The 24,363-nt window shown below is 36.4% G+C and overlaps 1 protein-coding gene across 9 annotated transcripts in view; it reads left to right on the top strand.

Moving 5' to 3' along the window:
• EPB41L5 (erythrocyte membrane protein band 4.1 like 5) overlaps positions 1-24,363 on the top strand; it is a 138,449-nt gene that overhangs the window by 7,629 nt on the left and 106,457 nt on the right. For all 9 annotated transcript variants that reach the window (XM_079132177.1, XM_079132179.1, XM_079132174.1 and 6 more), the window contains exon 3: positions 16,118-16,222. In XM_079132177.1, coding sequence (XP_078988303.1) covers positions 16,118-16,222 — 105 coding nt within the window. The remainder of the gene's footprint in view (positions 1-16,117; positions 16,223-24,363) is intronic.

The following is a 24,363-nucleotide window of genomic DNA, read 5'->3' as shown; positions in this document are numbered from 1 at the left end:
ATGGTAACAGTAAATAGTATAATCTAATGGATTTCTTACAGTCCTTGTTAAGCATTTATTAAAGCAATGAGAGTCTTGGGAACCATAGTGATACTTACATGTGTGCTCTACAACTTTTAGTTTTTTATACTTTCTAAACACTTAATTTTTTTGGTGGGGCACACTGGGAATTTAACTCAGAGGTGATTTACCACTGAGCCACATCCCTATCCCTTTTTAAATTATTTTATTTTGGGAGCGGTCCCCACTAAGCTGATTAGGGCTTTGCTAAGTTGCTAAGGCTAGCCTTGAACTTGCCATCCTCCTGTCTTAGTCTCCTGAGCTGCTGGGATTACAGGAGTATACCAAGGCTCTTGGTGAACCTCTTGCTTTTCTTAAAATAGGCACTTCCTCTATAGTCTTGGGTACTTTGGAAATTTTAATGAAATGAAGTGAGAAAAAGGACTTTCTTACCACTAAGATTTAACTGCCTATCTCTTTGCTCCCAGAGTAGCTTGTATTACAGATTTTTTTTTTTTTTTTTTTTTAATGTACTAGTCTTCATTTCAGGAAGGGATATTAAAATTGTAGTTGTGTTTTAGGTAGTTTTTTTCCCCCCAGCTCCAAATATATCATCATAACTCACAGTGTGAAACACTCCATTGTGTTTGAAAGGGGTTAACTTACTCCTTATAGGCTTTTTTTTTTTTTTTTTTAAGTGGGGTGCCAGGGGAGGCATTGGAGTTTCTTTTTGAACTATTTACTAATACCAGATCTCTTTCAAATGTCTTTGTTCTGCTTTCAGAAACTTAGTGTATTTGTGTGATTTGACATAAGCTTCATTGGGTGGTCCTTGATGTCTTTCCTCCCTCCACACTTTTTTTTTAGTACCAACTTATATACCTGAAATTCAGTTTTGAAAGTCTGTTGAGGCAAGACTATAGCCTAGATGTTGCTATAATAGTTAAATAGGCTCTGGAAGGCCTTAAACTCAGAGTTTAAAGAATTGGATAATTTGTTTCAAAGACTTTTCAGATTAAATAATTTGGAATGTACTTTACACATCATTTTTTTGTGTGTTTGTTTTTTTGGGTGCTGGGGATTGAATTCATGGCTGCATGCTTGCTAGGTAAGCACTATACCTCTGGAGCTACAAGGCCAGCCCTGCCTTATACATTTAAAAATAATTAGAATATGATAAAATTAATCAAAGATTCATGATTTCTTGAAGTGTTTTGGAGTCATTGTGTACTTTTTATATATTAGTCTGTACATTTTTAGTGTTTTTGATGCTGTAAAACAACGGCATCTAAATTTTCTTTCTATAAGGACATCTTGAGGATTTGTGAGACATTCCAACATGAGATTCTTTAAGATAGTTCTCATATTCACTTCTTTTTGATAAGAATCTCAAGTTTTGTGTACTAATCCATTAAAATATCATTAGATACAGTTCAAAAGCTTGAGATTACTGGTTCCTGGAAAAGGTTTCCTATTACCTAATGTTTGAAGTATGAACTTGCAGGGTTGTTGATGGATAGACTGGTACTAGGAGAATTTGTAAAGCTTTTTGAAAAGGCAGTGTATTGTAGAAGAGAAACAACTCTAGGCTTGAAAGTAGTGGAACAAATGTCTTAGTGACTGGTCTAGAATCCTTTCCTAAGATTAAGGTGTGGCATACTCAGGGTGTATGTGATGCTTGATCAAATGCAGAAATACTAGCTGACTTGTCACGAGATAGTTGCAGTGAATCAGCCAGAGTTTTAGATTTGAGTCCTTGTGGAATAAGAACAATAGCCTTTTTAGTCCTGCTGTTAAAATTTTAAGTCAGTAACCTAACTTTAGATACTTGCTTGAATATAAAAAGGACATTTCCATGCCAGTAAAATCATCTTAGTAAAGGAAAAGATAGGCCAGATGAATATTAATTTCTTAAAAAAGGAAAACTTAGTTTATTTTTTTCTGATATAGCTTTTCAACTAGTCTAGCATGATTCTGGGAATTTAGAATTGATTTTGGAAATTGAATGAAGCACATATTATTCTTTTCCTATTAGGATTAAGGTCACTGGTGATTATAGCTAACCAGCATGGAACTAAGATGATTGCCAGGTAACATATAAGGGATTAACTAAGAGTATTTATTTTTATAGTGCTAGCGATCGAACCCAGGGTCTCATACACGGCTAGGCAATGCTCTAGCTCTGAGCTGCTCTCCAACTCTGTGATTATGTGGAGAAATTTAAATAATCTGTGGACTTCAAATTAATGGTATTGATCATTTTTGGGAGGCTGGGAATATTGGGGATTAAACCCAGGGGTACTTTACCATTGAGCTTCATTCCAAGCTCTTAATTTTTTATTTTGAGATAGGAACTTGCTTAGTCGCTTAGGGCTTCACCAAGTTGCTGAGGCTGGCCTCAAATTTGAAATCCTCCTGCAACAGCCTCTTTAATCATTGGGGTTACAGGTGTGTAGCACTAACCAGCAGTAGTGATCATTTTCTTATTCCTACTCTCCTTCCTTCTGATAACTGGGGAAATTTACTTTCTTTTTTTTCTGCTCTTTCTTTCAACTAAATACAGTGAGGATACCTTTCAGTGAATCATAGAGACATCAGAGAAAATTTTAACTCTGGTTTTTAAATTTTCTCTTAAAATGTTGCAGTAAACTCTTTGAATTCATTTGGAAGTTTAGTTTTACTAAGTAAATAGTATGTCATGTCAGATTTTGCAGTTTCTAAGTTAAATCAATATGAAATATTTGACTAATCTATAGACTTTCATATACATGCTTTAGCGATGCCAAAGATTTTTAATTATATAGGCCATATATAGTTATACTTTTAAATACAGTAGTCCCCCTGACCTGTTTTTTCACTTTCTGTGATTTTATTTTATTATTTTATATTTGTGCTAGAGATTGAACCCAGGGCCTCATGCGTGCTAGGCATACACTCTGCACTGAGCTACATCCCCAGCCCTTTTTATGATTTTAGTTACCTGGGGTCATTGTGGTCCAAAAACATTGTGAAATGTTCCAGAGTTATAATTATCTTGTTTTATTGTTTTTGTTACTATCTATTGTGCTTAATTTGTAAACTAACTTTTACATTGAGTATGTATGTATATATAAAAAAACTTTGTGTATGTATGGTTTGGTACTGTATGTGGTTTCACATACACTGAGGGTCTTGGAACATTTGCTGTGAGGATATGGGGATTACTATAAAAGAAAACCATCCTATATTCTTGAATTTGAAGACTTAAAGTTGTTATGATTCAGATTCTGGCAGTCTTCACCAGAATCCCAGCTGATCTATTTGTTGAAATTGACAAGCTGCTTCTAAAATTCATACAAAATTGCAGGGAACCCTGAATAGCCAAAACAGTATTAAAAGTAGAAGTACTTACACTTCCTAATTTTAAGACTTAAAGCAAAAATAATCAAGATGGTATGCTTTTGGCACAAGAATAGACAGATTGGTGGAATGGTATTAATCTACATTGTGTACAACTGTAGAAATGAAATGATGTACCTTATTTGTGTACAATGAATCAAAATGCAGTCTGTAAAAAATTTTTTAAAAATAATAAAAAAAAAAAAAATAGTAAACCTGTACATCTGTGGTCAGTTTTTTTCCCCAAGGGTGCCAGGAGCATTCAGTGGGGAAAGAATAATTGTTTATCACAAATGATGGTAGGACCACTGGTTAGACATATAATAAAGAATGAAGTTGAGCCCTTACCTCATACCATGTACAGAATAGACTAAAAAGAGATCAAAGACCTGTACACCAGGCATGGTAGCACATGCCTGTAATTCCAGTTACTTGGGAGGGAGGTAGGAGAGTTACAGTACCAGGTCAGCAGGGAAAACTTAGTGAGACTGTGTCCCAAAATTTAAAAAAAATAAAAAGGGCTGAGAATATGTCTCAGTGGTAGAGCTCCACTGGGTTTAATCCCTAGTGCCAAGGAAAAAAAGGGATAAATGCATATTTATCTTTGACTTAGCATTAGTTTCTTAGATATGACACCAAAAGCACAAATAACAACAACAACAAAAAAAATTGGACTTCATCAAAATCAAAAACTTTTGGCCTTTAAAGGACACTATTAAGTTAAAAGATTGTCTCACAGAATAAGAGAATGTATTTGCAAATTATGTACCAGATAAAGGACTTATATCTAGAATATATAAAGAACTGTTATAACCCCCAAATAGAGACAATTCAGTTTAAAAATGGGCAAAGGGCTGGGCATGGTGACACATGTCTGTAATCCCAGTGGCTCAAGAGGATGTGAGTTCAAAGCCAGCTTTGGCAACTTAGGCCCCAAGTAATTTAGTGAGACCCTGTCTGAAAATAAAAGTTTAAAAAAAAAAAAAAAAAAGGGCTGGGGTACGGGGGTTGTAGCTCAGTGGTAGAGCACTTGCGTAGCACATGGGAGGCACTGGGTTTGATCCTCAGCATCACATACATAAAAATAAATAAATAAAGGTCTGGACTGAGGATATAGCTCAGTAGAGTGCTTGTCTTGTAAGCACAAGACCCTGTGTTCAATACCCAGCATTGGGAAAAAAAAAAAAAAAGCATCTGCAGCTAAAAATATTTTAAAAAGCAGGGGGCACCTGGAAATGTAGCTCAGTGGTTAAGCACTCCTGGGTTCAATCCCTGGTACCAAAAAAAAAGGACAAAGGATTTAAGTAGACATTTCTCCAAATAGAATATGCAAAAGGCTAGCCGGCACATGAAAAGTGTGACATTATTGGTCATCATGGAAACTCAAATCATAACCACTATGAAAAGTAATGGGAGCCATGGCTCAGTGGTAAGTACATGCTTAGCATGTGTGAGACCCTGGGTTCAATCCACAGTATCCAAAACAAAACAACAACCCACAGTGAGGTGCTGCTTCATAACAAATAAGAAGGCTCAGATGAAAAGGGCAAGCGTTGAGGATGTGTAGAAATCAGAACCCTCTAACACCGCTGGTGGGGAATGTAAATGGCACAGTTGCTTTGAAAAATAATCTAGTAACTACTCAGATGATTGAACATACTTAATTGTGTGACCCAACTTTTTCATTTTTAGGTATATGACAGAATCAGAAACATGTTTACATAACAGTTGTACACAGATGTTCGTAGCAGCGTTATTCATAATAAAAGGTAGAAACTGAGATGGTTATCAACAGATGCATAGATAAACAAAATGTGTCTTATAATGGAATATTATTTAGCCATAAAGGAAGTGAAATACTCTATCTGTTAAAACATGGATGAATTTTGAAAACATCATGATAGTGACAAGTGACAAAAGACCAAGTTTTGATTCGTTCTTGTAAAAGTCCAGCATAGGAAAATCTATAGGAATAAATAGTGATTGCTTGGGGAAGGTGTATGGGGCTGACAGGGGTAGTAGAATGTGATAGCTATAGGATAAGGGTTTCTCTTCTCTTTTTTTTGGAACTGGGATTTAACCCAGGAGTATTTAACTACTGAGCTACATCCCCAATCCTTTTTATTTTTTATTTTGATACCGGGACTTCCGAGTGCTTAGGGCCTTGATAAATTGCCAAGACTGGCTTCAAACTTGGAATCCTCCTGCTTCAGCCTCCCGAGTTGCTGGGATTTCAGGAGTTCATCACTGAGTTGGGGTATGGACTTCTTTTTGAGGTGATGAAAATGTTCTGGGTATTTTTTTTTTGTAATGGGTATTGAACCCTTGGGACCTTTACCACTTAGCTATACTCCTAGCTCTTTGTAATTTTTATTGAGATGATGGGGTCTTGCCAAAATTGACTTTGAATTTGGAATCCTCCTGCCTCACCTTCCTGAATTACTGGGACTATAGGTGTGCACCACCAGGCCCAACTTAGGTGATGGAAATGTTCTTAAATTGACTTCAATGATGACTATTCATATCGATGAATGTTCTAAAATCCATTGTGTACTTTAATGATAAATGGTATATGAATTAGATTTCAATAAAACTATTTACCAAAACAATTTTTATGTATTTCTGTTTAACTCCAATTAAGCTTTTTAAAGTTGTTAAGAAACATAAACATGACATAGGTTGAGCTGGGGAAGTGGCTCAATGGTAAAGTGCTTGCCTGGTTTGCATGAGGCCCTGGGTTCAAATCCCCCAGTACAAAAAAACCCCAAAAACATAGGTTTAATTTAAAGGTGGTATGCTTGATTTGTTACAGGGGAAAAAAATAAAAAGCAAGACTGGAGATTGCCACAGTAATGTAGGCACAAGATGATGGGGTTATAGACTTATATTGGCAGTGAGATTGCAGAGGAAGAAATGCCCAGTATATGCATATGGTATGGGAAGGAATAAAGATTAGAAATGAGTAAAACATTGTTCTAACTCTGCTGCATCAGGTGATAGCAATTGTGTGGAAGATTATGAGAGAGTAAGAGTAGTAAGCCATCATGAAGAGGGGGATAATAGAATGGAAATCAAGAAAAAGTTTTAGATAGTATTTTTAGAAGTTAGATTTTAGAAGGTATAAAGGAATTATTAGGAACAGTTGTATTTTGTGGACTTCTTGTAGTCCTTTGCACATATGTAGATGCTTTAAAATATTGATTGAGGAAGTGCATGAATGGAAAACGAGGAATTACCATGAGATTGGTAGTAGCAGGAAGGAGGGAAATAGCAAAGCAGCTAGAGAAGATCTTGAGTTTGTTTTAATGAGTAGGAACAGTGTTCCTTAGGAGTTGGTTTTGTATGCATGGGTAGAGATGGGAGGGAGGAACATTCTAGAAGGAATACTTTCTGCTGAGAAAGAAGGAAGACTGATGAAAAGATGTTCTTAATCTGCATAAAAGAATGTACAGTGAAGACTGACTGGGTTGAAAGAGGTGGTGACCTGAAATAATTTGTTAGGCGGGGAAAGAGAAGAATGTAAGTAGCAAATTCTGGTGTTGAGGCAACAGAAAAATGAATTTGTAGTGGATGAGAGCTGAGTGAGTCTGTGTTGTCACTTTTTCCAATTTTAATGAAAGAGTATACAGAAATAAATAGAATATTGGCCCTGGAATCAAGATTCTAACATCTGGGATCTACAAACTGGCCTTTCAGGATCTTTTTATCATTGCTTAAATTTGATGAGCCATTTTACAACTCTGAGCCTTTGCGTAGGTTTCGTAGTAACCAGATTTACAGGTACAAGGTAACATGGAAGAAGGAAGATCCAGTCTCTGACATGAGTGGAAGGCAACACAGGTGTTTTATTTTTGCTAGGGATTGAACCCAGGGCCAAGCATACACTTAATCATTGTGTTACAACCCCAGCCCCAGTGTTGCAATTCTTTTAAGAATTTTTAAAATATTTTTTTTGTTGTAGATGGACACAATACTTTTTATTTTTTTTTTTAACGTGGTGCTGAGGATCAAACCCAGTGCCCACATGTGCGTGGCAAGTGCTATACCATTGGGCTACCATCCCAGTCCCCAAGTGTTTTGATTCTTGATAAGCCAGAGTCAAGAATTTATTAAGAGCTTAAAGAACCTTCTAAGCAGAAAGAATTGCAGTTTTACTAAGGCTCAGAGGCATAACTTAACAGGGAAGTTATAAACAGATAAAAATGCTGGAGTGATAGGAGACAAAGTTGTAAGAGTAAGCAAGAACAGTTAATTTGCACTTTAATCTGTAGATAATAGCCAGGCTGAGTAGCATACCTGCAATCCCCACAACCCAGGAGGCTAAAGTAGGAGGATTACAGGAGTAAGGCCAGCCTCAGCAACTTAGACCCTGTCTCACGATTAAAAATAAAGGGAAAAAAAAAATCTGTAGATGTTGAGGAATAATTGAAGGATTTTAAAGAGCTAAGTAATATTCTGTTTTGCAGTTTCAGAGAGATCACACTGGCAACTTTTTCCACTTTGTGTTCTGAGTCTTAACCTGTCTCCTATTTCTTTCTTCAACCCCTTCACAGACTGTTAAAATTTCATATCTTCATTTTGTTCCGAGAGTGGCAGATCTTTGTTTATCCTTTCAGGAACAATTTTTAAATTTTTTTTTTTCCTGAAAATTTGGAAAGCCTTTATTTAAGAATGAGAGAGAATAGTGAGTATCTTGGTGATTGATACATTTCAAACAGATTTCCCATTTTCTTTTTTTTAATTTATGTTTATTGTAAACAAATGGGATACATGTTGTTTCTGTTTGTACATGAAGTAACAGCATACCATTTGCGTAATCATACATTTACATAGGGTAATGATGTTTGATTCATTGTTATTTTTTCCTTCCCCCCACCCCTCTTTTCCCTCTATACAGTCCCTCTTTCCTCCATTCTTGCCCCCCTCCCATCCCCCATTATGTGTCATCATCCGCTGATCAGTGAGATCATTCATCCTTTGGTTTTTTGAGATTGGCTTATCTCACTTAGCATGATATTCTCCAGTTTCATCCATTTGCCAGCAAATGCCATAATTTTATTATTCTTTATAGCTGAGTAATAGTCCATTGTGTGTATATATATATATATATATATATATATATATCACAGTTTCTTTATCCATTCATCAGTTCAAGGACATCTAGGTTGGTTCCACAGTCTGGCTATTGTGAATTGAGCAGCTATGAACATTGATGTGGCTGTATCTCTGTAGTATGCTGATTTTAAGTCCTTTGGGTATAGGCCGAGGAGTGGGATAGCTGGGTCAAATGGTGGGTCCATTCCAAGTTTTCTAAGGAATCTCCACACTGCTTTCCAGAGTGGCTGCACTAATTTGCAACCCCACCAGCAATGTATGAGTGTACCTTTTTCCCCACATCCTCTCCAACACCTATTGTTGCTTGTATTCTTGATAATCGCCATTCTAATTGGGGTGAGATGGAATCTTAGGGTGGTTTTGATTTGCATTTCTCTTATTACTAAAGATGGTGGACATTTTTTCTTATGTTTGTTGATTGCTTGTAGATGATCTTCTGTGAAGCGTCTGTTCATATCCTTAGCCCATTTGTTGATTGGGTTATTTGTATTCTTGGTGTAGAGTTTTTTGAGTTCTTTATATATTCTGGAAATTAGTGCTCTATCTGAAGTATGAGTGGCAAAGATATTCTCCCACTCTGTAGGCTTTCTCTTCACATTGCTGATAGTTTCCTTTGCTGAGAGAAAGCTATTTAGTTTGAATCTATCCCAGTTATTGATTCAAGCTTTTATTTCTTGTGCTATGAGAGTCCTGTTAAGGAAGTCTGATCCTAAGCCAACAAGTTGAAGATTTGGACCTACTTTTTCTTCTATAAGATGTAGGGTCTCTGGTCTGATTTCCAGTTTTTTAATTTTTAAAAAATTTTAATACTATGAATTGAACCCAAGGGCATTTAATCACTGAGCCACATCCCCCCTCCCTTTATTTAATTTTGAAACAGGATCTTACTAAGTTTCTTAGGGTCTCACCGAGTTGCTGGTCTGGCCTTAAACTTTGGGATCCTCCTGCTTCATTCTCCGCAGTTGCTGGGAGTACTGGCACATACCACCACATTCACAGATCTAATTTCAAATATAGAATCTTCTGAAGCCTTTAGTACTTTTACGCAGAACTAACAATTCACTCTTTTTTGTGCTGTTGGAGATTAAATCCAGGGATGCTACCACTGTACTATATCCCCAGTCCTCTTAAATGTTTTTTTTTTTTTTTTTTTTTATCTGAGGGTGGAATCTTGCTGAATTGTTATGATTGGCCAATTTATAATCCTCCTGTCTCAATCTTCCTTGTGGCTGGGATTACAGGTATGCACCACTGTGCCTTACTTATATTCTTCTTGTCTGTGATTTATGTTCATAAAATGGTGCAGTTCTTTCTATTGCAGACTGGATTCTGTACAAAATTTTAAAAAATGCTCATGCTATCCCTTACATTCAGATTAAGGTGCTTTTTGAGATGTTTTCTTTTGAGATGTCAGATTATTTGTTGAATAAATCAAGAAATTAGGAACAATGTTTGAAACAGATCTTTAACTGATTTTAACTGAAGGAGTTAAAATCATGCTCAAGCCCAGCCAGTGAAAATATTAGGATAAAAAGTTGAATAAATTAGGAAGCACAGTTGAGGGCTGGTGTTGTGGCTCAGTGGTAGAGTACTTGCCTACTACATGTGAGGCGCTGTGTTCCATCCTGAGCACCACATTAAAAAAAAAAAAATTAAAAACTACAAAAAAATTTAAAAAAGAAACAGTTGATGGAATGAAAATAGGGCCAATTAAGATCAAAGAGAAATTATTGAGTTGGAAGTTCTTATTTAGGAACTCTTCCCCTTGGAAGAAGAGGGATAAATTAGGAAACATAAAAGAAAAATTAAGAAATAAATAGAAAATTAAGAGAAACATTTTCCTCCTAAGATCATGAACAAGACAAGGATGCCTGCTTTTGCCACTTTTACTGAACATTGTATTAGAAATTCTGCGCCCTGTAACAAATGCAGCCTGGAAGTCTTTTATTTGGAGACAGGGTCTCATTAAGCTGCTGAGGCTGAACTGGAAATCTTTGTGCTCCTGCCTCAGCCTCTTGAGCATTACAGGTGAGCGCCCATGCACAGGCTAACAGCCCTTAGTGACTAGTCCCTGTCTTCCATCACTTCACCCATGTTTCCATTCTTCCTACTCAAAGCTAATTGAAAAGAAAAATTAACTAAAAAATGTCAAATTTCCCACAAAACTAACACAGGACCTTTCTGTGCTAACTAAGTGGGGCATCACCTCTAATGTGTGCTGTGAGTCTGCTATTTTTTGGAAAATGGCACATTTCAAGTTTGTCATGGTACTTGGCCCTAGGAACTTCATTCTGCTCAACTCAGTCCCTTTGGCATCCTAAGCTGGTTTCTTAGCCCCATTGCCTTAGAACATAAAAGCCCCTGAGACTAATGTATTCTGGAAGTTCCAATAAAAGTACTTTTCTCTTAAAAAAAAAAAAAAAAAAAAATCTGGCCAAATTAGGCAAAAATAAGAAGCAAAAGACATCCAGATTGATAGGGAAACAGCAAAATAATTTATGTTCAGATGATACCATCTGATATGTAGAAAACCCTGATGATTTTGCAAAACAAATCTGTTGGAGCTAGTAAATTAATACAGCAACATCTCAAGATAAATAAAAAAAAATTAGTTGCATATTTGTGCATGAGGAATGAAAAATCTGAAATCAAGAAAACAATTCCATTTACAATAGCGTTAGAGAGAATAAAATACTTGGTAGGAATACATTTAACCAAGAGGGCAAAAGATTTGCACACTGAAAACTATAAACATTACTGAGAGAAATCAAACAATAGATAGATAAATTAGAAGATATTCCATGTTAAAGAATTGAAAGATTTAAGATGATGCTACTCAAAGTGATCTACTGATTAAAAGCAATTCTGTTAAAATCCTAATGTTTTTTGCATAAATAGAAAATCCTATTCTGAAATTCATATGGAATCTCAGGGAATCCACACAGCCAAAACAGTCTTGAAAAAGGAGGACAATGGAGTGCTCAAACTTGATGATTTTAAAATGTAAGACTATAACAATCAAAAGTGGTATAGTACTAGCATAAAGATAGACATGGGCCAGTGGATTAGGTGGGGCTTCTCTTTAGAATGTTGGGCAAAAGGGAGGGGAAAGTTCTTTGAAAAGGATTAGGGAGAAAGAGCAACCTTAAAGGGGCAAAGGGAGGGAGAGGTAAAAATAACCTCAAAGAACAAACTTCCTGATGAATTACAACTACTGGACAAGCTAAGACAGAAAATCAAGTAGGGTACCAGTTTGGGCAATTTAGTGTGACTCTATATTAAAATAAAATTTAAAAAATAAGGAGTGTATCTAAGTGATAGAGAGCTTGCCTAGTATGGGTTCAGTCCCTAGTATCGGTGGGGAGACTTCCCAAAGGAACTGCCCTGTCATATTTGTATATAGTTGAATTTTTTTTTTTTTTGTTTTGTTTTGTTTTGTTACCGGGGCTTGAACTCAGGGGCATTTGGCCACTGAGCCTCATCCCCAGCTCTATTTTGTATTGTATTTAAAGGCATGGTCTCACTGAGTTGCTTAGTGCCTTGCTGTTGTTGAGACTGGCTTTGAACCTGGTCTCCTCCTGCCTCAGCCTCCCGAGCTGCTGGGATTACAGGCTTGTGCCATCACACCAGGCCAATGGAATATTTTTGAGCTTTTAAAAGGAATGAAATTTTGATACATGCTGTGACATGGGTAATACCTTAAAAACATGAATGAAGTAAGCTAGAAACAGGCTCAAGTATTTGATTCTACACATGTGAGCTATTATAGAATAAACAGATTTGTGGATAAAAGAAAAGTTACTAGGGTTTAGAGGGAGTATAAGAAGGGAATGCTTGTTTAATGGGCATAGTTGGTTTGGAATGGTGACATGTTCTGGAAATGGATAATGTTACATGTGAACATCTTTCTGAACTTTTGTCTAAGTTTCATATATAAAGTGGATAAGGCATAATAATCAGTATTATTGTATAAATATATGCTTAAAAAAGAGAAGTACCAGCACTTAGGAAACTAGGAATGAAAAAAAAGAGGAAAAATGTTTGAGGAAATAATAGATATTTATTTCCCAGAATTTACAATGAAAGCTCTAAGATTTTAAAAATTCATATAGAATACCATAGAGTGCCTTGGGATATAAATATATATAGTTCAATGGTAGAGCCTTTGCCTGGCATGTGCGAGGCCCTGGGTTTGATCCCTGTCGACTCAACAACCAACAAATGAATAGAATACTGAAGAGAGTTAAGAAAAAACCCACACTTGTATATAATACAGTGAAATTTAAGACTGTCAGATAAATGGGTGCAGTGGTGCTAGCCTGTAATCCCAGAAGCTTGGGAAACTGAGGCAGGAGGATCACAAGTTCAAAGCCAGCCTCAGCAACTTAGTGAGGCCCTAAGTAACTCAGTGAGACCCTGTCTCTAAATAAAATACAAAAAAGGACTGGGAATGTGGGTCACTGGTTAGGTTCCCCTGAGTTCAATCCCCAGTACCAAAAGAAGAAGAAGAAGAAAAAAAACAACAGACTATAAGTTAGAGTCTAAAAGTGAACAGGTAACATTACAAGGGAACAATTGAAATTGACATTATATTCAACAGTATTGACTACATAAAGACTATTAATAGAGTAATATTTAAGAAGAGCTTTTAAGGTAATTTTGAACTCTGAATTTTATATCCAGTTGTCATTCAAGTGTGAGGAATGAATAAAAAATCCTCAAATGTAGGAGGCCTTAGAAAATCAAAGACCTGCTTGAAAAACATTCATGGAGAATTCAGATGAGCAGAGAAACAAATCTAGCAGATGCTGTATGACATGTAATATAAATACATAAGATGTGTAAATTAGAAGGTGATCAAATACCCAAGTAAAGATTTTTTTAAAAATTCAATTTAGGAACTTGGCATGATGGCGTACACCTGTAATTCCAACTGCTCAGGAGTCTGAGGCAGTAGGATTCCAAGTTGGAGGCCAGCCTGGTAACTCGGCAAGACTCTGTTCCCCCCTTCCCTGACCCCAGTACTGGAGATTATAACCACGGGCACTTTACCACTGAGCTACATTTGCAGACTTGTTAAGTCCCTGAGGCTGGCCTCAGATTTGGAATCCTCCTGTCTCAGCCTTTCAGGTCATTGGGATTATAAGCATGTGCACCAAACTTGGCTTGTGAGACCCTGTCTCAAAGTAAAAAGGTCTGACTCAGTGGTACAGCATATGCCTAGCAGGTTTAAGGCCTTGGGTTTGATCCCTAGCACTGCACCAAAAAAAGGGAATAGAAGAAATAGAAATAATAAACTTGTTAAAAAGCAGAGATTAGGGGACTGCGACTGTGGCTCAGTGGCTGAGCACTTGCCTAGCCTATATGAGACACTGGGTTCAGTTCTTAGCACCACATACAAAAATAAGCAAATAAAAGTCATGCTGTTCATCTACAACTACAAAAAGAAAATTAGCAGAAGTTAATACTCTGGTTTCAAATATATATATATATATATATATATATATATATATATAAATGAATGTAAGGTATACCAGTAGAGTAGGGGAAGTGAGGAGAGGGAAAGTGGGGTTACTGAGTACTGAAATGAAGTAAATTAATTCCATGCACGTATGATTATGTCAAAATGATTCCAACTCTTACGTACAAATATAATGCACCAGAAAAAGCAACAGCAAAATAGCAGAGATTAATGATATACTAAAAGAATTAACTGTATTTTTAAAAAATATGAATTACTACGTCACAATTGTGAATTAGATGGGAGAGGTCTAGATAAAAATGTGCATGAAAATTCAGTTTCCCAATAGTGCTTTTGCTTATGTTGGTTATATCTACTGATACTTATCTTAATAGAAGTTTTAAAAAATTACCTATTAGTTAATTTAAAATAGCAGTAACATACCCCTTTATGTTAACATAATAACATTTTCATGAAAAAATGTTTTCCAAAACAACTAAGAACTTATAGGAGTGGCATTGTGTTAACACTATTACAAATTAATGTCTGGTTTAATAGAAAGCACACAGATTCTTCTCTATTTTACTGGGGGGATTGAACCCAGGGCCTAACAGATGCTAGGCAAGTGCGCGCTAACACCGAGATACATCCTAAGCCCTTTTCACCCGCCCCCCTTTTTTTCTATTTTTTTGTACCAGGGATTGAGCCTCAGAGATTCTTAACTACTGAACTACAACCACAGCCCATTTTATTTATTTCATAAATTTTTAGTTGTAGATGAACACAGTACCTTTATATTTATTTATTTTTATGTGGTGCTGAGGATTGAATCCAGTGCCTCACATATGTTAAGCAAGAACTCTCCCACTGAGCTATACCTCCATTCACCCTTTTATTTATTTTGAGTCAGGGTTTCACTAAGTTGCTTAGGGCCTCGCCAAGTTGCTAAGGGTTAAGGTCCTCTTGAGCTGCTGAGACTATGGATGTGTACTACCATGCTGGCCTCTGTTTCCGTTTTGAGAGAGTGTTAGTAAATTGCCCAGGCTGGCCTCAAACTTGGAATCATTTTTCCTCAGCCTCTGGAGTAGGATTATACATACGCATCCCAGTTCCTGACTATGGAATCTCTTATCTGCTACTGTGTTGACTATTTTGTAATGTTACTTTTTCTTTTTGTTTTTTACAGTGTTGGGATTGAGCCAGTGTCTGCCTCTGCTAGGCAAGTGCTCTACCACTGAGCTATATTCCCAGTCCCAAGATGTGGGTTCTTCCCCAGTTCCCAGTATTGGGAGCCTTGCAAGTACTCTACCACTGAGTCCCATCCTCAGATTCCCAATATATTGGTTGTTTTGATTGAAATATCTGAGGGGAATCCTAGGACCTCATGGATCTTTTGAAAGGGTCTAGGGAATTCTCAGTGATCCCGAGACCACATTTTATCTGCTAATTTTTCCTGACAAGTTTCTTAACTATTACCCACCACTATTTGGTCTCTTCAGTTATCGCCAAAGTAGTTTTCTAATTTTTCATGTTCCCTCCTGTACCCCAGTTTTGGTTTTGCCATTTTCTACCTTATATTCTTTTCTCATTATTACTTATTTTTTTTTCCCATCAAGCCTTCACTGATAATTCTAGTCCCTGAATTTTTTCTGAAAAATTTTTTGCAGGTATTGTTAGTTCTGTATGATATGTAGTTATGTGTTCTTAGTTTTTCAATTACATTATTGACTCCTTTAAGAATGTGTAAAAAATGAGACGATAAGGCTAGTGTAGCTCAGTGGAAGAATGTGTGCTTAGCATGTACTAGGCCTTGGGTTCAACCTCCAGTATCCCAAAAAAGAAAATAGTGAATACAAATCAATAATTTCTCCTTTTACACATATAACTTTGTATAAATTTTGTTTGTCCTTCAAAGTAGGTAATATTCGTTAGTTGGTAATAACATATTCTCCAGAAAAATTAATAGAGACCACAGGTTTTCTTTTGGCTTTAAATGGTTTATTGGGAAACTACACTACTGAACTCATTATCTACTGTATCGTAATACTTGTAGTGTGGTAAAATGTGCTTTCTGTAAGACATTGTTTATAACTAAAATCACCTTTTTAGGCCTGCTGACCTTATAAGCTACTTACTGATGGATTTATTTTCTTGTCATTTCAGAAAAAAGCCAAAGGACAAGAGCTGTTTGATCAGATTATGTATCACCTGGACCTTATTGAAAGTGACTATTTTGGTTTGAGGTTTATGGATTCCGCACAAGTAGCAGTGAGTAACTTTTGAAAGTTCCCTTAAGGGAACAAAAATGGAAAATTTCAGAGGATGGTTTGAGTGCTAGAAGGCTACATTTCATACTGCATCCTTTATTTCGTGTGGTTTTCTGTGATCTGAAACTTATCTCTTGCTTTAGAATCACCTGAAGTCCTTGTGAGTTCTGGTTTTAAACTGACTAGAAGAAAATCTTTGAAGATGGGTCTTGGGATTCTGTTTTTAAAAAACTACTGACTTGGTTTTTGGGCACACAAGTTTGAGAAAATACTATGTCTAACAGTAGAAAGTTGGAGGCTATTCAAAGAATTGAGTCCTGTATTATGATTTCACATCAAGGACGTTTGAAAGAAAGTAGTAGCGGATAGTAAAATTGAAGGGTGGATTAGTGGCCATTTCATTCCAGCAGCCTTCCAAGATTATTAAATTGGCAGTTTTTATTTAAATATTTTTTAATCAGGGAGGTTATATTTTGCTTCAGAAAGTTTTATGTTGAAAATATTGTGTAGGATTATTGAGACTGGGTGGAGATAGAAACCAGGAAGTGTTAATACCAACACTTTGGTGGCACAAGTGAAATATTTAGGCCCAGATGGTATCGGGCAGAGGAGGAGGATAGTTTTGGAGAGTTATTCCTAAAGGTATGGTGTGGGGGAGAATTAAAGGGAAGAGAGAAGGCATGACTGAATGAAGAAAGAATTGGTTTTAGTTAGGATAATCAAAACTTTTTGAAAAAAATTTTTTTTTAAAATCTAAAATCACTTTTAAAAGATTGAGGTATAATTTACACACATACATACCCCCCCCTTTTTATTTATTTTAATTAAAAATCATAAATTTATATAGGGCAATCTTGTTTGATTCATTGTTATTTTTTTCCTTTCCCCCACCCCTCCCACCCCTCTTTTCCCTCTATACAGTCCTTCCTTCCTCCATTCTTACCACCCTCCTTATCCCTAACCCTAACCCTAACCCTAACGCTAGCCCCCCATACCCCCCCTTATATGTCCTCATCCGCTTATCAGCGAGATCATTCGTCCTTTAGTTTTTTGAGATTGGCTTCCCTCACTTAGCATGATATCCTCCAATTTCATCCATTTGCCTGCAAATGCCATAATTTTATCATTCTTCATGGCGGAGTAATATTCCATGGTATATATATGCCACCATTTCTTTATCCATTCATCAACTGAAGGGCATCTAGGTTGGTTCCACAATCTGGCTATAGTGAATTGAGCAGCTATGAACATTGATGTGGCTGTATCTCTGTAGTATGCTGATTTTAAGTCCTTTGGGTATAGGCCAAGGAGTGGGATAGCTGGGTCAAATGGTGGTTCCATTCCACGCTTTCTGAGGAATCTCCATACTGCTTTCCAGAGTGCTGCACTAATTTGCAACCCCACCAGCAATGTATGAGTGTACCTTTTTCCCCACATCCTCGCCAACACCTATTGTTGCTTGTGTTCTTGATAATCGCCATTCTAATTGGGGTGAGATGAAATCTTAGGGTAGTTTTGATTTGCATTTCTCTTATTACTAGAGATGTTGAACATTTTTTCATATATCTGTTGATTGCTTGTACATCTTCTGTGAAGTGTCTATTCATTTTCTTAGCCCATTTGTTGATTGGATTATTTGTATTCTTGGTGTAGAGTTTTTTGAGTTCTTTATAGATTCTGGAAGTTAGCGCTCTATCTGAAGTATGAGTGGCAAAGATATTCTCCCACTCTCTCTTCACATTACTGATAGTTTCCTTTGCTGAGAGAAAGCTTTTTAGTTTGAATCTATCCTAGTGGTTGATTCTTGCTTTTATTTCTTGTGCTATGGGAGTCCTGTTAAGGAAGTCTGATCCTAAGCCAACAAGTTGAAGGTTTGGACCTACTTTTTCTTCTATAAGATGCAGGGTCTCTGGTCTGATTCCAAGGTCCTTGATCCATTTTGAGTTGAGTTTTGTGCAGGGTGAGAGATATGGGTTTAGTTTCATTCTGTTGCATATGGATTTCCAGTTTTCCCAGCACCATTTGTTGAAGAGGCTATCTTTTCTCCATTGCATATTTTTGGCACCTTTGTCTAGTGTGAGAAAATTGTATTTATTTGGGTTTGTGTCCATGTCCTCTATTCTGTACCATTGATCTACCTGTCTATTTTGGTACCAATACCATACCGTTTTTGTTACTATTGCTTTGTAATAGAGTTGAAGATCTGGTATTGCGATACCCCCTGCTTCGCTCTTTCTACTGAGGATTGCTTTAGCTAGTCTGGGTTTCTTATTCTTCCAGATGAATTTCATAATTGCTTGCTCTATTTCTGTAAGGTACACCATTGGGATTTTAATCGGAATTGCATTGAATCTATATAGCACTTTTGGTAGTATGGCCATTTTGACAATATTAATTCTTCCTATCCAAGAACATGGGAGATCTTTCCATCTTCTAAGGTTTTCTTTAATTTCTTTCTTTAGTGTTCTGTAGTTCTCATTGTAGAGGTCTTTCACCTCTTTTGTGAGATTGATTCCCAAGTATTTTATTTTTTTCAATGCTGTTGTGAATGGGGTAGTTTTCCTAATTTCTCTTTCTGAAGATTGATCACTTATGTATAAAAATGCATTGGATTTATGAGCATTGATCTTGTAACCTGCTACTTTACTGAATTCACTTATGAGTTCTAAGAGTTTTCTGGTGGAATTTCCAGGTTCCTCTAAATATATAATCATGTCATCAGCGAACAGGGATAGTTTGAGTTCATCTTTTCCAATTCGTATCCCTTTAATTTCTTTGGTTTGTCTAATTGCTCTGGCTAGAGTCTCAAGAACGATGTTGAATAGAAGTGGTGAAAGAGGGCATCCCTGTCTTGTTCCAGTTTTTAGGGGGAATGCTTTCAGTTTTTCACCATTTAGAATGATATTGGCCATGGGCTTAGCGTAGATGGCCTTTACAATGTTAAGGAATGTTTCCACTACCCCAATTTTCTCTAGTGTTTTGAGCATGAAGGGATGCTGTATTTTATCAAATGCTTTTTCTTCATCTATTGAAATAATCATGTGATTCTTAACTTTTAGTCTATTGATATGGTGAATGACATTTATTGATTTCCAGATGTTGAACCAACCTTGCATCCCTGGGATAAACCCACTTGATCGTGGTGCACTATCTTTTTTTTTTTTTTTCTGTATTGTATTTATTTATTTTTTTTATTGTAAACAAATGGGATACATGTTGTTTCTCTGTTTGTACATGGCGTAAAGGCATACCATTTGTGTAATCATAAATTTACATACAGTAATGTTTGATTCATTGTTATTTTTTCCCTTCCCCCCACCCCTCCGACCCCTCTTTATCCTCTATACAGTACTTTCTTCCTCCATACTTGCCCCCCTCCCTAACCCTAACTCTAATCCTAACATTAACCCTTCCCTCCCCCCCTTTATGTGTCATCCTCCACTTATTAGCGATATCATTCATCCTTTGGCTTTTTGAGATTGGCTTATCTCACTTAGCATGATATTCTCCAATTTCATCCATTTGCCTGCAAATGCCATAATTTTGTCATTCTTTATGGCTGAGTAATATTCCACTGTGTATATATACCACAGTTTCTTTATCCACTCATCAATTGAAGGGCATCTAGGTTGGTTCCATAGTCCGGCTATTGTGAATTGAGCAGCTATGAACATTGATGTGGCTGTATCTCTGTAGTATGCTGATTTTAAGTCTTTTGGGTATAGGCCAAGGAGTGGGATAGCTGGGTCAAATGGAGGGTCCATTCCAAGTTTTCTAAGGAATCTCCACACTGCTTTCCAGAGTGGCTGCACTAATTTGCAGCCCCACCAGCAATGTATGAGTGTACCTTTTTCCCCACATCCTCGCCAACACCTGTTGCTTGTATTTTTGATAATCGCCATTCTAATTGGGGTGAGATGGAATCTTAGGGTGGTTTTGATTTCCATTTCTCTTATTACTAGAGATGTTGAACATTTTTTCATATGTTTATTGATTGCTTGTACATCTTCTTCTGTGAAGTGTCTGTTCATTTCCTTAGCCCATTTGTCGATTGGATTATTTGTATTCTTGGTGTAGAGTTTTTTGAGTTCTTTATAGATTCTGGAGATTAGTGCTCTATCTGAAGTATGATTGGCAAAGATATTCTCCCACTCTGTAGGCTCTTTCTTCACATTACTGATAGTTTCCTTTGCTGAGAGAAAGCTTTTTAGTTTGAATCTATCCCAGTTATTGATTCTTGCTTTTATTTCTTGTGCTATGGGAGTCCTGTTGAGGAAGTCTGGTCCTAGGCCGACATGTTGAAGATCGGGACCTACTTTTTCTTCTATAATCTGCAGAGTCTCTGGTCTGATTCCAAGGTCCTTAATCCATTTTGAGTTGAGTTTTGTGCAGGGTGAGAGATATGGGTTTAGTTTCATTCTGTTGCATATGGATTTCCAATTCTCCCAGCACCATTTGTTGAAGAGGCTATCTTTTCTCCATTGCATATTTTTGGCGCCTTTGTCTAGTATTAGAAAGTTGTATTTATTTGGGTTTGTGTCCGTGTCCTCTATTCTGTACCATTGATCTACCTGTCTATTTTGGTACCAGTACCATGCCGTCTTTGTTACTATTGCTTTGTAATAAAGTTGAAGTTTGGGTATTGCGATACCCCCTGCTTCATTTTTCCTGCGAAGGATTGCTTTAGCTATTCTGGGTTTCTTATTCTTCCAGATGAATTTCATGATTGCTTGCTCTATTTCTGTAAGGTACGTCATTGGGATTTTAATTGGGATTGCATTGAATCTGTATAGCACTTTTGGTAGTATGGCCATTTTGACAATATTAATTCGGCCTATCCAAGAACATGGGAGATCTTTCCATCTTCTAAGGTTTTCTTTAATATCTTTCTTTAGTGTTCTGTAGTTCTCATTGTAGAGGTCTTTCACCTCTTTTGTGAGATTGATTCCCAAGTATTTTATTTTTTTCGATGCTATGGTGAATGGGGTAGTTTTCATAATTTCTCTTTCTGAGGATTCATCACTTATGTATAAAAATGCATTGGATTTATGAGCATTGATCTTGTAACCTGCCACTTTACTGAATTCACTTATGAGTTCTAACAGTTTTCTGGTGGAATTTCCTGGTTCCTCTAAGTATATAATCATGTCATCCGCAAATAGGGATAGTTGAGTTCTTCTTTTCCTGTTCGTTTTCCTTTAATTTCCTTGGTCTGTCTAATTGCTCTGTCTAGAGTCTCAAGAACGATATTGAATAGGAGTGGTGAAAGAGGGCATCCCTGTCTTGTTCCAGTTTTTAGGGGGAATGCTTTCAGTTTTTCACCGTTTAGAATGATATTAGCCATGGGCTTAGCATAGATGGCCTTTACAATGTTAAGGAATGTTCCCACTATCCCTATTTTTTCTAGTGTTTTGAGCATGAAGGGGTGTTGTATTTTATCAAATGCTTTTTCTGCATCTACTGAAATAATCGTGTGATTCTTGACTTTAAGTCTATTGATATGGTGAATTACATTTATTGATTTCCGGATGTTGAGCCAACCTTGCATCCCTGGGATAAAACCCACTTGATCGTGGTGCACTATCTTTTTAATATATTTTTGTATGCGATTTGCGAAAATTTTGTTGAGAATTTTTGCATTGATGTTCATTAAGAATATTGGTCTGAAATTTTCTTTCCTTGATGTGTCTCTGTCTGGTTTAGGTATCAGGGTGATATTGGCTTCATGGAATGAGTTTGGGAGGGTTCCCTCCTCTTCTATTTTATGGAATACTTTGAGAAGTATTGGAATGAGCTCTTCTTTAAAGGTTTTGTAGAACTCGACTGAGAACCCATCTGGTCCCGGACTTTTCTTTGTTGGTAGGCTTTTGATGACCTCTTCTATTTCATTGCTTAAAATTGATTTGTTTAAATTGTGTATGTCCTCCTTGTTCAGTTTAGGTAATTCATATTGTCTCTAGAAACTTGTTGATGTCTTCGAGGTTTTCTGTTTTGTTGGAGTATAGATTTTCAAAATAGCTTCTAATTATGTTTTGTGTTTCACTCGTGTCTGCTGTGATATTTCCTTGTTCATTCCGAATTTTAGTAATTTGAGTTTTCTCCCTCTTTCTCTTTGTTAGTGTGGCTAAGGGTTTATCAATTTTGTTTATTTTTTCAAAGAACCAACTATTAATTTTGTTAATTTTTCCGATTGTTTTTTTTTGTTTCAATTTCGTTGATTTTTTTTTTTTTTTTTTTTTTGAGATGAGGTCTAACTTGATGAGGATGGCCTCAAACTTATTTATAATCTTCCTGCCTCGCCTCTGGAGTTGCTGAGATTACAGGTGTGTGCCAATTCATTGCTTTTAGTATATTCAGAATTTTGTAACTATCACCATTATCTAATTCCAGAATGTTTTTATCATACCCTAAAGAAAACCCTGTGTACATAACCAGTCACCCCCAATTCACCTTTCTCCATAGCCTTTGACAAGCACTGATCTGTGTGGATCTGCCTATTTTGAAAATTTTATGTAAATGATCACGTAGCTTTTCAAAAATTTTTTACTTTTTTGTACTATGAATTGAACCCTAAGTGCTTTATAAACACTGAGCTATATTCCCAGCCCTTTTATTTTTTATTTTGAGATAGGTTTGTTAAGTTGCCCACGTTGGCCTCAGACAGAGTTGTTGGGATTATAGGTGTGTGCCACCAAACCTGGTTAGTAGCTTTCTTTCTTTCTTTTTTTTTTTTTCTGTACCAAGAATGAATTTTAGGAGTGCTTAACCACTGAGCCACATACCCAGCAATTTTCAAATTATTTATTTATTTATTTTTTTGGGGTGCTGGGGATTGAACCCGGGGCCTTGTGCTTGCTTACAAGGCAAGCACTCTACCGACTGAGCTATCTCCCCAGCCCCTAAATTTTTTATTTTGAGACAGGGTCTTGCTAAGTTGCTCAGGGCCTTGCTAATTTGCTGAGGCTGGCTTTGAACTTGGTGATCCTCTTGTCTGAGCCTCCCAAATCACTGGGTGGCTAGTAGTCTTTTAAATCTGGAAATGCACTTATAATGTTTTCAGAGTTCATCCATGTCTTACATTTGGGTTCTTAGTACTTGATTCCTTATGTCTGAATAATTTTCCATTGTATAAATATACTACATTTTGTTTTTTTGGGTTTTATTTCTTCTATTGTTTGTTATGAATAATGCTGCTCTGAAGTTTTTTGTACAAGTTTTTTGTGAATGTTATTTTCATTACTGTTGGATATGTACTTAGGAATGCAATTGCTGGGTCATATGGTAGATGTTAATATTTCGAGGTACTGCCAAACTGTTTTCTACTGTATTTGCTCCATTTGGTATTCCCACTAGGAGTGTGAGATTTCCATCATTCCAATTTATTCACATATTTGTAATTGCCTCTTTCTCCTTCTCCCCACCCCTTCTTTTTGATCTAGCTATCTTAGTTTTAGGTGGTATCTCATTTTGGTTTCAATTTGAATTTTCCTCATGACTAATGACATGGGCATCTTTTCATGAGCTTTGAGTTTATCAAATATTTGCACATTTTCTTTGGAGAAATGGGTTTACATCTTTGTCTTCTTTTTAAGTGTGTTGTTTGCCTTTATTACTTCTGAATTATAAGAGTTCTTCATATGTTCTGGTACTAAGCCCATCTCAAATGTATTATTGGCATATATTTTCCCTATTTTGTATGTCTCTCCCCCGCCACCCCCACTTTTTTTAAGTGTCTGTGCTCCAGAGTGTTTGATTTAAATGGAATCTGATTCATCTACTTTTTCTTTGGCTGCTATGCTATCATAGCTGTGAACCTGTGCCTGTTATAAGGTCACACATACATTTACACATATATTTTCTTCTCAAAATTAAATCTGTTTCCCATTTGGATTAATTTTTCTATATCTTTTGAGGTAGATTCAACTTCCTTTTTTTTGCATGTGACTCTCTAGTGGTTCTAGCATCACTTGTTGAGAAGACCTCCATCAAGTAGTCTTGTCATGCTTGTAAAAAAAAAAATCAGTTGACAGAAGATAAAATATAGGTTTATTTCTAGATTATCTATTCAGTTCTATTGATTTATGTGTTAGTCATTATGCCAATTAATAGTGTTTTAATTATTTTAACTTTTTTAGTAAGTTT

The sequence above is a fragment of the Sciurus vulgaris genome, assembly GCF_902686455.1.
Source record: "Sciurus vulgaris genome assembly, chromosome: 3".
Classification (NCBI taxonomy): Eukaryota; Metazoa; Chordata; class Mammalia; order Rodentia; family Sciuridae; genus Sciurus; species Sciurus vulgaris.
This window is presented reverse-complemented; position numbering and strand designations above follow the sequence as displayed.